Source organism: Dromiciops gliroides, chromosome 3 (genome assembly GCF_019393635.1).
Source record: "Dromiciops gliroides isolate mDroGli1 chromosome 3, mDroGli1.pri, whole genome shotgun sequence".
Taxonomy (NCBI): Eukaryota; Metazoa; Chordata; class Mammalia; order Microbiotheria; family Microbiotheriidae; genus Dromiciops; species Dromiciops gliroides.
The window spans coordinates 81,148,380-81,163,830 of record NC_057863.1 but is presented as its reverse complement, the minus strand read 5'-3'; the positions used below and the strand labels follow the sequence as shown (position 1 = coordinate 81,163,830).

The 15,451-nt window shown below is 38.9% G+C and overlaps 1 protein-coding gene across 1 annotated transcript; it reads right to left on the bottom strand.

The window, feature by feature from the left end:
* Positions 1–5,781: 5,781 nt before the first annotated feature.
* Positions 5,782–8,743, bottom strand: LOC122749933 (gamma-crystallin B). Its single transcript, XM_043996532.1, has 3 exons — positions 8,642–8,743; positions 8,302–8,544; positions 5,782–6,057 (listed from the first exon to the last, which is right to left on the bottom strand). The coding sequence occupies exons 1-3, from the start codon at positions 8,648–8,650 to the stop codon at positions 5,782–5,784; spliced, it is 528 nt and encodes a 175-aa protein (XP_043852467.1). The 5' UTR covers positions 8,651–8,743.
* Positions 8,744–15,451: the final 6,708 nt, after the last annotated feature.

Genomic DNA, 15,451 nt, shown 5'->3' with positions numbered 1-15,451 from the left:
ACTTTAACATGAAGAATGATTGGTTTATGTGAAGAAAATCAGAGTTCTATTTCTTCTTTTAGTGGAGTAATTAAATGGTATATGAATTTATATATACATGTATATATATATGTATATATAATACACACATATTTTTGTCTTTTATCTCTTTCTTTAGTTCTTGCTTTAATTCTTCTAGAAATTCTTGTTGAACTTATGTCCAATCTTCATTTGTCTTTGAGGTGTTGCTTATAGATATTTTCAAGTCATTTTCTCCTGTGTTTGTATCTTGAGCTTCCTTGTCACCAAAGTAACTCTTTATGGTTGGGTTCTCTTTTTTTGGTTTGCTCATTCTTCTAGCCTACTTATTGGCTTTGGATTTTATGTTAATTTTGGCCTCTGCTAACTTCTGGGAAAGATGTTTGGCCTGAACATAAGGCACTTTCACAGTTCAGTCTGGAGGCCTCAAAATCTTGAGTGTTTCCAAAATGGTGTTACCCTGATAGAGGTCTATTCACAAACCTCTTTGTCTAAGCTCAACAAATTACTTATCCAGGTTCGGGTTTATTGGGTTGTGTGTAGTTGAATTTCAGTAGAATGCTGTTGGATTTAATCACTGTTAGCTTTTTGGGAGATTCTGAATGTTGAAAGACCGAACCGCTGATCCCCATTTAGTCTCAGTCTTCCTCACTGGTTTTTCCATTGTATACTTACGTGCTAGGCTTAACATTAGAACTGAGTCACTTCTCTGCTCTTGGGCTCAGAGTCATACAACTCAGTTTCTGGAATTTGTTTTGTGCCCTATACTTAGCTAGTCACCCTGCTCCACCCCCATCCCCCCCAAAGAAAAAAAGGTTACCAAAAAGATTGCAAAAAAGTTATAGTCACTCCTCTATGCCTTGGATCAGTGACCCAGAATTGGGTAAATGGGTGACAGAGCTGCCAGATGGTACCCAAACATTTCCACTCCCAGCATTAGTTCAGGAGACCTCTCAGATCCCTTTCTGCCCTGGTGCTTTATTTTAATTCCCTTTCTGCCCTTGGGCACTGGTGTGTTCCTCCTCTAACTGCTGCTGAGCTAGCATTGGACTGTGCTCTTCCTGGTCAGCCTCTACCCTAGTGTCTGCAGATCTCTCTAAAAGTCTTCCCAAGCTGCACTAGACATGAAAATGGCTCATTATGACTTTTTCTTAGCTATCCTAATGATTTTGATCTAGAACATTTTCTGGGTCATCATGGAGGAAGTGTGTTGTGAGAGATAAATGAAAATGCTGACTCTCACTCCACATCTTGATTTTCTACCACCCCCACCCCCCAAGAAAGGTTTTAATGGAAGGGAAGAGTTCCTGGATGGAACATGAGGGGAGGGAATTTAGAGCTCAGGAAGAGACCTTGGTTTGGGCAAGAAATAGGACCACTTCATCAGAAATTTGGGCAATGAAGAAAAATGGGGAATGACGTTGAGGGATTTTGAAATGTGGAGTAAGAGAGAAGAGAATTTGTGATGGATGACCTCCATTTTTTCCTCTGTAAAGTAGTAGCTAATATTCTTGAATGAGAAGGAAGGAAAGAAGATGATATGGTGTAGAAGTTTGAGCAAAGAGAAAGATTGGAATAACTGCTATGGAGAGTTTGATAGAGAGTCAATAAGGGAAGACAGAATAAAGAGATTATTATGCAGCAGTGGGGGCTCAACTGAGATTAAATAAAATAAATTTGTAGTGAGCCAGTTGGCAAAACTATATGACTTAATTTTATTCTGAATTTAAGAAATACAACAAGCATTTCCATAACATAATAAAATAGAAAAAAGATGATTCTACATGAAACTGCAAATCTATTATATATAACTTGCTATGCCTTTTAAATATATAATAAAGTTATCATGTAACTTTTTCTCTTTTTTACTTTTTCTCCCCACCCCATACCCTAGACACATCTACAAATACATGTGTGTGTATTCTATACATACTTCTCTTTATCAGTTCTTTCTCTGAATGCAGATAGCACCTGTCTTCATAAGTCCTTTGCAGTTAATTTGGGTATTTATAATAGTCAAAATTACTGAGTCGGGGAAGCTAGGTGGCACAGTGGATAGAGCACTGGCCCTGGAGTCAGGAAGACCTGAATTCAAATCCAGCCTCAGACACTTGACACTTACTAGCCGTGTGACCCTGGGCAAGTCACTTAACCCTCATTGCCCTGCAAAAAAAAAATTACTGAGTCACTCAAAGTTGTTCTTAAAACAATATTGTTGGGGGCAGCTAGGTGGCACAGTGGATAAAACATTGGCCCTGGATTCAGGAGGACCTGAGTTCAAATCTGGCCTCAGACTCTTGATACTTACTGGCTGTGTGACCCTGGGCAAGTCACTTAACCCTCATTGTGCTGCCCAAAAAACCCAAAAACCCCCCAAACCCCCCACAATATTGTTGTTACTATATACAATGTTCTCTTGGATCTGCTCATTTCACTCTTCATTATTTCGTGTAAGTCTATCAATGTTTATTTTTTCCTATTTAATAGTATTTTATTTTTCCAATGATATATAAAGATAGTTCTCAACATTCTTTTTTGTTAGATTGTGAGTTCCAAATTTTTCTCCTTCTCTCCCTTCTTTCCCCCCTCTCAAATCCAGAAAGCAATCTGATATAGGTTATACATTACAATCATGTTAAACATATTTCCACATTAGTCATGTTGTGAGAGAAGAATCAGAACAAGAGGAATAAAACACAAGAAAGAAGAAACAACAAAAAACAACAACAAAAGTGAAAATAGGATGCTTCAATAGTATGCTGCAATTCAGACTCCATAGTTCTTTTTCTGGATGTGGAAAGCATTTTCCATCATGAGTCTTTTGGCATTGTCATGGATCATTGTATTGCTGAGAAGAGCTAAGTCTATCACAGTTGATCATCACACAATGTTGTTGATACTGCATACAGTGTTCTCTTGGTTCTGCTCATTTTACTCAGCATCAGTTCATGTTAGTATTTCCAGGTTTTTCTGAAATCCTCCTGCTCATCATTTCTTACAGCACAATATTATTCCATTACATTCATACCAGAATTTGTTCAACCATTCCACAATTGATGGGCATCCCCTCAGTTTCCAATTCATTGCCACTACAAAAAGAACATATATATGTATATGTATATGTATATGTGTGTGCATGTACATGTGGGTCCTTTTCCCTTTTTATGATCTCTTTGGGATATAGACCTAGTATTGGTATTGCTGGGTCAAAGGGTACGCTCAGTTTTATAGTCTTTTGGGCATGGTTCTAAATTGCTCTCCAGAATGGCTGAATCAGTTCACAACTCCACCAACAATGGATTAATGTTCCAATTTCCCCACATCTTCTCCGACACTCCAACATTTATCATTTTCCTTTTTTTTTTTTGTCATATTAGCCAATTGAATAGGTATGAGGTTGTACCTCACAGTTGTTTTAATTTGCGTTTCTCTAATCAGTAATGATTGAGAGCATTTTTTCATATGGCTGTAGATAGCTTTAATTTCTTCATTGAAAGACTGCCTGTTCATATCCTTTGACCATTTCTCAATGAGGAATACCCATGTCTCTAATATCATCATTTCTTATAACACAGTAATATTCCAACACAACTATATACCACAACTTATTCAGCCATTCCCCAATTGATGGGCATTCCTGCAATTTCTAGTTCTTTGCCACCACAAAGAGAGCTGCTCTAAATATTTTAGAACAAGTGGGTTCTTTTCCTTCTTCCCTAATCATCTTGGGAAACAGATCTAGTACTAGTATTGCTGGGACAAAGGGAAGAGGCAGTTTACAAATTCTTTGAGCATAATTCCATATTGCTCTCCAAAATCATTGAATCAGTTCACAGTTCCACCAACAGTTAGTGTCCCAATTTTTCCACACCCCCTCCAACATTTGTTGCTCTCCCCTTCAGTTATTTTAGCCAATTTGATAGGTATAAAATGGTATTTCAAAGTTGGTTTAATTTGCATTTCTCTCATCAATAATGGTTAAAAGCATTTTTATGATTATAAATTGTTTTGACTTCTTCATCAGAAAACTGCCTTTCATATCCCTTGACCATTTATCAATTGGGGAATAACTTGTATTCTTATAAATTTGACAAAGTTGTTTATATATTTGAGATATGAGACCTTTCTCTGATAATCTGTTGATAAAATTTCTCCCCTCCCCCCAATTTTCTGCTTTCCTTCTGATCTTGGCTACATTTGCTTTTTTTTGTTTTTTGTTTTTTTTTTAGTAAGGCAATTGGGGTTAAGTGACTTGCCCAGGGTCACACAGCTAGTAAGTGTTAAGTGTCTGAGGACGCATTTGAACTCAGGTACTCCTGACTCCAGGGCCGGTGCTCTATCCACTGTACCATCTAGCTGCCCCCGGCTACATTTGTTATATTTGTATACCCCCTTTTTAATTTAATGAAATTGAAATTAATCCATTTTACACCTCACACTCCTCTCTATCTCTTGTTTATTCATAAATTGTTCACCTATCAGTCTGAGAGGTAATATATTCCATATTCGTCAGATTTTCTTGTGATATCTCTCTTTATAGCTAGATCATTTATCATTTTGATCTTATCTTGGAAATGTTGTAAGATATTGGTCTATGCTCAATTTCTGCCAGACTGCTTTCCAGTTTTCCCAACATTTTTTTTTACCAGATAATGAATTCTTATACCCCAAAGTTGTCTTCATACTTGGCAAACACATGGTTACTGTACTTATTTGCTGCTGTGAATTATATGTCTACTCTATTTCACTGATCTAATTTCCTGTTTCTTAGCCAGTGTAAGATAGTTTTGATATGTATAGCTTTATAATATAGTTTAAGATCTGCTACTGCTGAACCTCTATCCTTTACATTTTTCATTATTTCCTTTTATAATCTTGACTTTTTGTTCTTCCAAATGAATTTTGTTATTGTTTTTTTCTAGTTCAATAAAATAACTTGTGGTAATTAATTGGGATGCCATTGATTTTCTCAAGCAGCATTGAGGAACATAGAAATAATAGTAGAGATGGTGGATTGTGGGGATAATCCAGAATTTGATCTGGCAAGGCATAATTAGCCATAGGACAAAGAAACAAGGAATTCAAGAATAACTGATAGTATCTAGTTGACTAGGTTGGTCAGTCGCTAATAGATCCAAATCTGTGAAGGGAGGGAAATGAAGTCAAAGTCTGAGAAAGGGCCAGGAGAACCAAGCTGGCAGACCAGAACTCATCATGAAGACAAAAACAAGGAGATGAGGTTGTGGTCAGAGAAAGGAACATCAGAGCTCTGGAGCATAGAGGTAGAACATTTATAGGGGATCATCAGGGCAAGTACATGACTGTGACTGTGTGTGGTTGAGATAGAGGTCAAAGAAATTAGGATGTTGAAGTATTGGGAGGTCAAGGTATTCAAGTGGGATGTTAGTATATTTATTGAAATCCCCAAATATTAGGGCCAGGGTTGGGATGAAGAGAAAGATTTTTTAAAATATAGGAAAACAATTATATGGCCTCAGTAACTAAACTTAAATTAAACATTTCTTTGGTTGGATATGTTTTAGTTATTAAAACAGTGCTGGAAACTTTGTCCCCTATACCATTCTTCCTACTCAAATATTCATTCCTATTATGAGTGCATATTTTTATGTTTAAACAGATGTTATTATTACAAATGAATGCTTAATAAGATTGGAAGAAAAGACAGGAACCATTTAGTGCTGGAAACACAAGCTAAATATTTTATTAGATTTTAAAATGAAAAAAACTGAGAGTAACCATATCTCAGTAAAAATCCATGACCCGTCTAAAAGAACCAACTTTAGCATTCATGGCCCCCCAATCCAGGTATCTCCTGTACTCCCCAGGTCTCAGAAGGTACTGTCTTCCTCTATAGCTGGGCATCTCATACAGGATCCAGGAGCCCTCGAGCACATTGAGAGAGCGTATTTCATTCATATGGAAGCGGTCTTGAATAGAGTGACAATCATCCATGAGTTCCATCATTTGGCCTTTGAAGTCATCTCTGTCATAGAATCTCAATCTGTAGGAGCCAGAATGCTGTGATAATGGAAATAAGAAATCAGTGATGAAACAGAGAGTCATCAAAATTTTCCTACCAAAAATCTTCTTGATTCCAATTTTACTGTTATTATGAACATGTGGAGAGTTAATTTGTATGCCCAACTTTCTGGGCTTGGAATAAGGAAGACCTGAGTTCGAATCTAGCCACAGACACTTACTAGCTGTCTAAGTCACTTAACCTTGTTTTCCTCAGTTTTCTCATCTGTAAAATGTTCTGGAGAAGGAAGTGGTAAACCACTCCAGTATCTTTGCCAAAAAAATCCCAATGGGGTCACCAAGAGTCAGACATGACTGAAAAAAATGACTGAACAATAAGAATAAATTTCCATTTGCATAATGATTCCTAGGCATGGCTAGGAATAGAGCCCAGCAACCCAGGGTATTCTTCATCACTTTGTCTTTATGAAATAGCTTTCTTAAAGTAAGATTTGCCATATCGTTTTCATCTTTCTTAGTAAAGGAAATTCCTATAAATGAGTTAACGTATGTAAAGTGCTTTGCAAACCTTAAAATGCTACATAAAGGGGGCAGCTAGGTGGCGCAGTGGATAGAGCACTGGCCCTGGATTCAGGAGGACCTGAGTTCAAATCCGGCCTCAGATATTTAACACTTACTAGCTGTGTGACCCTGGGCAAGTCACAACCCCAATTGCCTCACCAAATAAATAAATAAATAAAATAAAAGCAGTCATAATTCTAAAAAAAAAAATGCTACATAAATACTGATGAGGGAAAGTATGAACTGGAAAGCTAAACATGATACATTTTCATTTGAAGAGGAATCATCTTTAAATTATTTCCTCTAAGGCTAGTTTTTATAAATACCACCAATCCTGGAATCCTTAATCCTTTACACACACAAGGCTTTTAAGATATGCCCTTTTCTCTCCATTTTCATGGCCTTGTTCAGACCCAAACTACCTTGAACCCAAGCTGTTCTATTGGTCCCATTTCTAAAATTCTATGATTTCATCTGGAAAGGGAGTTAGAGATCATCTCATTCAACTTGTACAATTCACAGATGAGAAAACTGAGGCCCAGAGAGAGGACATAATTTGTGCAAGGTCACATTGATAGTAAATAAAAGAGTTATGATTTGAATTTGGGCCCTCTGACTCCAAACCCATCGACTACACCAACTGGACTTTGTCTCTAGGCTCTGCTCACCTCCATTTTATTCCATCCTCAACAGCAATGGATATTCTTTGTGTTGTGGGGTTTTTTTGGAGGCAATTGGGGTTAAGTGATTTGCCCAGGGTCACACAGCTAGTAAGTGTCAAGTGTCTGGGGCCAGATTTGAGCTCAGGTCCTCCTGACTCCAGCCCCGGTGCTCTATCCACTGTGCCACCTAGCTGCCCTGAGGGATATTCTTTAAGCATTATTCTAATCACAGTATCTTTCCATAAATATTCAATGACTCCCAAATGATTTTCACACAGTCACAGAATATACCAAGCAACTTTCTGAATATGACCTTCAGTGTCCTACCATACCACCATACCTCCCACTACTACCCATTTTTTTCTTCATTCTATCAGGGCTAAGTGGTATTAAATCAATGGAATAAGTGATTGAATAGTGGGAAAGCAAATTGATCAAACAAACACAAAATGTTTTAATACAATCAGAATTTCCAGATTATATTTATGAACGTTTAATATACTGACTCTATTATTTTAACATAAACCAGAGCAGCTATTCTTTGATAAGGCTTCGAAGTTTATAATTCCTCTGACTCCAGGTTGGTCATTAGCTCAAGAATATTTGAGCCTTCTTAATTCCTTTATTCCATTTAAAATCTGGGCCCTGGATCCTCATAGTTAAGAGGCAATAGAAATGGACCAATGAAAAATTGATAGCTTGAGAGATTTCACCAGCCATCATCAGACTCTTAAGAGAGACATCTTGTTTTCTTGAGGCTAGGCTGCAACCATTCACTAGCTAGCTAGATTTGGTTTGAGAAAAGAGCATTTTGGGCAGCTAGGTGGCGCAGTGGATAGAGCACTGGCCCTGGAGTCAAGAGGACCTGAGTTCAACTCCATCCTCAGACACTTAACTCTTAACTAGCTGTGTGACCCTGGGCAAGTCACTTAACCCCAATTGCCTTACCAGAGAGAGAGAGAGAGAGAGAGAGAGAGAGAGAGAGAGAGAGAGAGAGAGAGAGAAGAGCATTTTAAAGCCCTTGACTTTACCAAAAGGCTTCAAACAGAACCATACTCACTTGGGGAATGATGCGGCAGGACCTGATAGAGTCATTGAACCCCATCCACTGCTGGTAGTCTGGATACTCGCCCCTCCGTAGGTAATACTGATGACCCAAGTAATTGGGGCGCTCATAAACCATCCAGCAGCCACTTTCTACCCGGATGGAGTTGCAGCGGTTGAAGTAGGCCTGCAGGTTGGGGTAGTCGCTGTTGCATTCATAGGATCGGCCCTGGAAGCCCCGGTCCTCGTAGAAGATGATCTGGAGAGTGAAATATTGGGAAAGGTTGAGGGAGCCACCCTACTGTATACATACCCTCTATTTGCCCTGTCTCAGTGACGCTTTCCTGTGGTCTTACCTTGCCCATTTTGGAAAGAGATGGAGACGTTCACTCAGTGCTGTTTGCCGCTGTGGTGGAAGCCACTGTATATATAGCAGCCCTGCCTGCTGCCACCGCAGGAATAACACAGACGGAGCCCATTTTGGTGAGTAAGGGGATTTTCCGTGTTCTTTCTTTTCTTTTCTATGATCGTGGTCAGGGGGAATCATTGAATGTTTCCCTTTCACTCTTTCTGGCGAGTTCGAATTGTCCTAATTCGCTCACACTGTTGTTGCTTTTGAAGCTAGGAGGGTTTCCACTCTCTCAGAATAATTATATTTAGGAGAAGAGAAAGAATGAGATAGTTCTGTCCTCATGACCTCCCTCTATGGAATATTCTGTCGGGCTGAGTTTCTAACTGTGACTGAACTAAGCAGATTATTTTCCCTGTAGTACGGAGTTTTAAAAAATCATAATCTTTAAATAGGCACAAAAATAGCATCCTGTAGGAGAGGGATCGAATAAGATCCTGGGTTTGAACAATCTGAGATTCTATAAATTCAAATTATTGTTATTATTGTTGCTATGACAATGATGTTTACTATCAGAACTCATTTAAGAAAATTTGTCAAGTTGGTGAGGTTTATCTTTAGATTCTTTCGAAACCCTTTTTTCTGCATCTGCCTCTCACTTTCTGACTTCCACCTAGTTCCATACTGCCCTTTGACAGCCCGAAACCTTTTTGGAATTCTGTTCATACCTTACTTAAAGTGAAAGAAACTGTGCTACAAAATTCTTTCTCTCTCCTTCTTCTTTGCATTTTTCACAATGAAATTTCCAATTTGATGATGCTGTTAGCTAGATATTAGAACCAGCTAAGGCACTGAAAGGCAGCGTGGCATAGGGGAAAGACTACTAGATTTAGAATCAAAGGACCTGGCTTTGAGCCATAGCTCTGCTACTTATTCTCTATGTGAATTTGGACAAATCATCTCTGGGCCTCAGTTTCTCCATCAATAGAATGATTCTGTCGGACTAGATGATGCCTAAAGTCTCATTCAGCATCAGATCAATAATTCTATGATTTAACTGGATGACCCTTGGCAAGTCACTTCACCTATGTGAGATTCGGTTTCTGCATCTGAAAAATGGGTATAATAATACCCATTGTAATGTTATTGTAATCAAATATATAAATTGATGATGATGAAAACATTCTAACAATCCACACTGTGGTGCAAATGATTGATGGAATAATTATAAAGAAAATAAATAGGGGGCGGCTAGGTGGCGCAGTGGATAAAGCACTGGCCCTGGATTCAGGAGTACCTGAGTTCAAATCCGGCCTCAGACACTTGACACTTACTAGCTGTGTGACCCTGGGCAAGTCACTTAACCCTGTTGCCCTTATTAAAAAAAAAAAAACAAAGAAAGAAAGAGAAAATAAAGATAATAGAGATAAATACAAGAAGGGGGCACCAGTGGTTGTGGGGATCAGGAGAGGATTCATGTAGAAAGTGGTTGGCAAGCTGCATCTTGAAGCAAGAAAGGAATTCTATTAGGCAGAAGTGAGAAATTAATGTAGTCCAGGTGTAAACACCAGGTGTCACTGTGGAGGGAGAGATTGTCTGAGGGAGCAGACTATGCCAGTCTATACCTATCTCCTTGTTCAGGGTAAATTTTGGGCAAAGCTTTCCCTTTGATCCCTGCTTCTTTTTCATTCCACCCCTCTCCCTTCTCTGAAATGGCTCTAGCCCAGAGTAAATGTGACCCAGACTGCTGCAAATAAAAATAGTAATTTCCTTTTTAAACCCAGGGGTCAATTTTTACCCAAACCTAAATGGATTCTTTACCCTGAAGTTAGAAAGCAAAAATATAGATTAATAGTAAAAATCATAAGAGTTAAGAGCCCTCAAAGCAGTGACCTCTGGATGCCAGGACAGATGTAGTCTCTCACCTGTTAAATTCTGGTATTCAAATAGTCACTGGTTCCCCCATCCTCCTTCCGTGCTTTCTATGGATGACACACATTGAGAGTGTAGTTAAGGTTTGATCTTACCTTTATCTAGAGCAAAAAAATGTTTTAAAACACTATCTGGGGCAACTAGGTGGTGCAGTGGATAGAGAACTGGCCCTGGATTCATAAGGACTTGAGTTCAAATCCGGCCTCAGACACTTAACACTTACTAGCTGTGTGACCCTGGGCAAGTCATTTAACCCCAATTGCCTCACCAAAAACAAAAACAAAAAACCCACTATCAAAACAGCAAGTTAGCAGTTTAAAAGGATAGAAAACACTTAAGACCATAAAGTAAGAAAGCAGAAGGAAAACAGAAAGTGACTTCACCAGGTCCCCAGCAGGGGGGTGTCTTGGGGTAGGCACAGTTATTTTCCAGACAAATTCTTAAGATTAGTGAAACAGGGAGCAAAGAAGACTTCCCCAGCTCAACTCTTACAACATCTTTCATTGCTGTATTCTGTGACCACTCCCTTCTATTGATTTTTCACTCATTGTTTCTGATTGCCCAGTTCAGAATAATCCTACTTATTCTGGTCCAAAGTGCATGTTAGAGCCCATCTCTTCCTGAGTTGGTAAGACCGTATTGTCTCTGAGAAATTGAACTACATTGCCCAGGATGCCAATGCAGTTGAGCCCTGGTAGACTCCCTCTGGTTACAGAGATTTATTGACCAAAGGCGTTACACAGACATGGGGGACAGCCAATGCAAAAGTATGGAGATAGGAAATGGAGTGTCATGTGAGGAATGGAAAGAAGGTCAGTCGGGTTGGATCACAGAGAGAAGGCCATTTAGGATGGAACACAGAAATCTGAAAGAAAAGTAATGTATAATAAGCCCTTTCTTATTTTTCTTTTTTTTCCCCTTCGGGGAAATGAGGGTTAAGTGACTTGCCCAGGGTCACACAGCTAATAAGTTTCAAGTGTCTGAGGTCAGATTTGAACTCAGGTCCTCCTGAATCCAGGTCTGGTGCTTTATTCACTGCACACCTAGCTGCCCCCTCTTATCTTTCTGATAGGCTAGGGTCAGGTTGTGAAGGGCTTTAAAAGGCTAGCAGAGGAATTTATATTTTTATCTTAGAGGAAATAGAGTAAAACAAGTTTATTGAGTAGGGGAGTGATATGGTTAGTTCTGTGCTTTTGAAAGTCATTTTGGCAGCACTGTGGAGGATAGAATGGGTGGGGGAGAGGCTTTAAGGAAGGGGGACTAGTTTGGAGGTAACTAACTTATCTAGTTAAGAGGTATTGTGGATCTGAATTAATGTGGCAACTGGGTCAGCATAGAGAAGGGTTTAGATTGCTAGAAATCCATAATTAAGGAGGTAAGGGGAAAAACCATTAATCAAAACAAGCATTTCCTAGTCAAATACTATGATTCAAGCCCCCAAATTTGTCAAGGGTCAGAGGAGTCAAAGGGAATTAGTAAAGGGAACTTTCAGTGTTATGGATATATTTTAGCTCCAAGGCAGCTCAGTTTATCTCAGGGTTAAAAAAATCATCCAGTCCTGGAAGTGACAATAGGGAGCTTTTGATTCAAATAGGAAAGAGTATCTTCTCAAGGTTATGATCAAAGCATCTGGAAGACATGATTAGAGTTGACATTAAGGACCAGGGGGTATGTTCTTGGCATCCACATCTTTGGAGGGAGAAATAGCAAGATTTGGCAGCTGATTAGATATGTGTGGTAAGGGAGAATAGGGAGTCAAGGATAATGCTAAGGTTACAAATCTGGGAGAGTGGGAGGATCCTGGTGCCTTTGACAGACATAGGGACATTTGGAAAATGGGTAGCTTTGCTGGGAAAAGAGAAGTTTCTGAGTTTTGTTTTGGATTCGTTAAGTTAGATATATGACACTTTGCCCCTATGTCACCTACCTCCCAAGGTTGTGGTGAGGATCAAATGAGATATTTGTAAACTGCTTACCACAGTATCTGACACAATAGTAAGTGCTGTGTAAATGTTTGTTTCTTTTCTTCCTGTCTTTGACACCCCTTCTGTAGGGTACTTAGGTGTGGGATCATCATATGAAGGGGTATGAAGAGCTTAGCAAGTTTAAAAAAAAAAAAAAACAAGTTACTGGCTATATGACCACCAGTGGGTCACTTTATCTCTATGAATTTTTTCTCCCATCTGTAAAATGGACACTTTCTTTCTTTCTTTCTTTTTTTGTGGGGCAATGAGGATTAAGTGACTTGCCCAGGGTCACATAGCTAGTAAGTGTCAAGTGTCTGAGGTCGGATTTGAACTCAGGTCCTCCTGAATCCAAGGGCCACTGTGCCAGCTAGCTGCCCCACAATAGTGTTCTTCACCCAGTTGTGAAAAAAATCACTTTACTAACCTGAAGCACTATATAAATGGCCAGGTGAGACTTAGGGGCATGTTTAGACAGCACAGATGAAGACTAGGGTGATTAGTATTCCTCAGAATATTCCTTGTGGGGGGCAGCTAGGTGACGCAGTGAGGACCTGAGTTCAAATCCGGTCTCAGACACTTAACACTTACTAGCTGTGTGACCCTGGGCAAGTCACTTAACCCCAATTGCCTCACTAAAAAAAAAAAAGAACATTCCATGTGGATGTGTTTATAATTTCCAATTATTTCATTGCTTTTTGCGTTATTCAGTTCTTTAGTTGTGTCTGACTCTTCATGACCCCATGGACCATATTATCCATAGGGTTTTCTTTCTTTTTTTTGGTGAGGCAATTGGGGTTAAGTGACTTGCCCAGGGTCACACAGCTAGTAAGTGTCAAGTGTCAGAGGCCATAGGTTTTTCTTGGCAAAGATACTAGACTGGTTTGCCATTTCCTTCTTCAGAGGATTAAGGTAATGAAGGTTAATTGACTTGCCCAAGGTCCCATAGCTGGTAAGGGTCTTCGGCTGGAATGAAACTCAGATCTTCCTGTCTGCAGACCCAGTGCTCTATCTACTGAACCACCTAACTGTCTCCAACAATACCCAACATTTTTTTTTTTTTTTTGCGAGGGCAATGGGGGTTAAGCAACTTGCCCAGGGTCACACAGCTAGTAAGTGTCAAGTGTCTGAGGCCGGATTTGAACTCGGGTACTCATGAATCCAGGGCCACCTAGCTGCCCCCAATACCCAACATTTAAATATGCCTTTGGGGAATTATAGCATCTAGCCCTAGAGTCAGAAAACATTATGTCTTTGAGAACACTTTCTGAACTCCTTCCTCCCCAGAAGATTGTTCCTGTATCAGTGCAAGTGCTGGTAGGATTCTTGCCACCAGAGGTTAGGGGATCCTGAGGCTCTTTTGGACAGTCATAAGTCTTCCTGTGGTTTTACATAAATGCTATCCAACTGTATTCTCTTTCTCTCTGAATTTTTGCACCAAGAAAAGTGCTAAAAGAGTGGCTCTGAAATAGATGGCAGCTAAAATGGGGGGGGAGGGGGGGGTAATTAGTTCAGTAGCAGGCTGTAGAGGACAGTAATCACAGGAATCATTCTATAAGGTGATTCCAGGGCCAGAGCTACAAGAACCTGCAAGTATTCCTGATGTTCAGATGGCCTGAAGCCCAAAGCTATGCATGTTTTCAGGAAGGACTTTTGACTCTAACTTAAGGAGTGCAAACTAAATTATAAATAAACATTTTGTTATTATAAAAATTATGTCATTTTTATTGATATCTCTTGGTTTTGCCCCACCTTCATTCCTCAATATATTGATATTTTCACCCACCTTTGTAGGAAGCCATCCTTTATAATAAAGGTTAAAAAGAAAGAAAATGAAGCATGCAGTTCAGCACAACTGAGGCATAAACTGTGTCTGACACAGAGTAAATGACTTATGATCCTCCCCACTCCCCCCCCCCACACTTCTACAAAGAAAGGAATTCTTATCTTTTTAAAAAATTTAATTTGATTTGATTTTTTAAAAATTCCAATTACATATAAAGATATTTTTTGAGTTCCAAATTTTTATCCCACCCTTTCTTCCTTCCCCCCTCCTGAAGCCAGCAAGCAATCATGGTATAGGTTATAAATTACAATCATGTTAAACATATTTCCACATTAGTCATATTGTAAGAGAAGAATCAGAACAAAAGGATAAAAATGCAAGATAGAATAAACAACAACAAAAGTGGAAATAGTATGCTTCAATCGTCATTCATACTCCATAGTTCTTTTTCCAAATGTAGAGAACATTTTCCACTGTAAGTCTTTTGCATCGTCTTGGATCATTGTATTGCTGAGAAGAGTTAAGTCTGTCACAGTTGTTTACACAGTGTTGTTGATACTGTGTACAATGTTCTCTTGGTTCTGATCATTTCACTCAGCATCAGTCCAACTTAAGTCTTTCCAGGTTTTTTGGAAATCTGCCTGCTCATCATTTCTTACAGAATAATAGCATTCCATTACATTCATATGCCACAACTTATTTAACCATTCCCCAATCGATGGGCATCCATTCAATTTCCAATTCTTTGCCACCACAAAAAGAGCAGCTATATTTTTGTACATGTGGGTCCTTTTCCCTTTTTTATAATCTCTTTGGGATATAGACCTAGTAGTAGTATAGGAATTCTTATCTTAAGAATCATTATAATTGCACAGGATTCATTTTCTTTCTTTTGTTGTTGTTCTTTCTGTTTACATTGTTGCAATACTTATGTATATTCTTTCTCTGGTTCTGTTTTCTTTATCCTGCATCAGTGTGTCTAATTCTTCTCATTTCTTCGATTCATCATATTTTCTTTTTCTCATGATGTAGTAACATACCATTCCTTTCATACATCACTATCTGTATAGCCAGTTCACAATTGATTGGCATCTACTTTGTTTCCAATTTTCACAAAAAATTGCTGCTATGAATA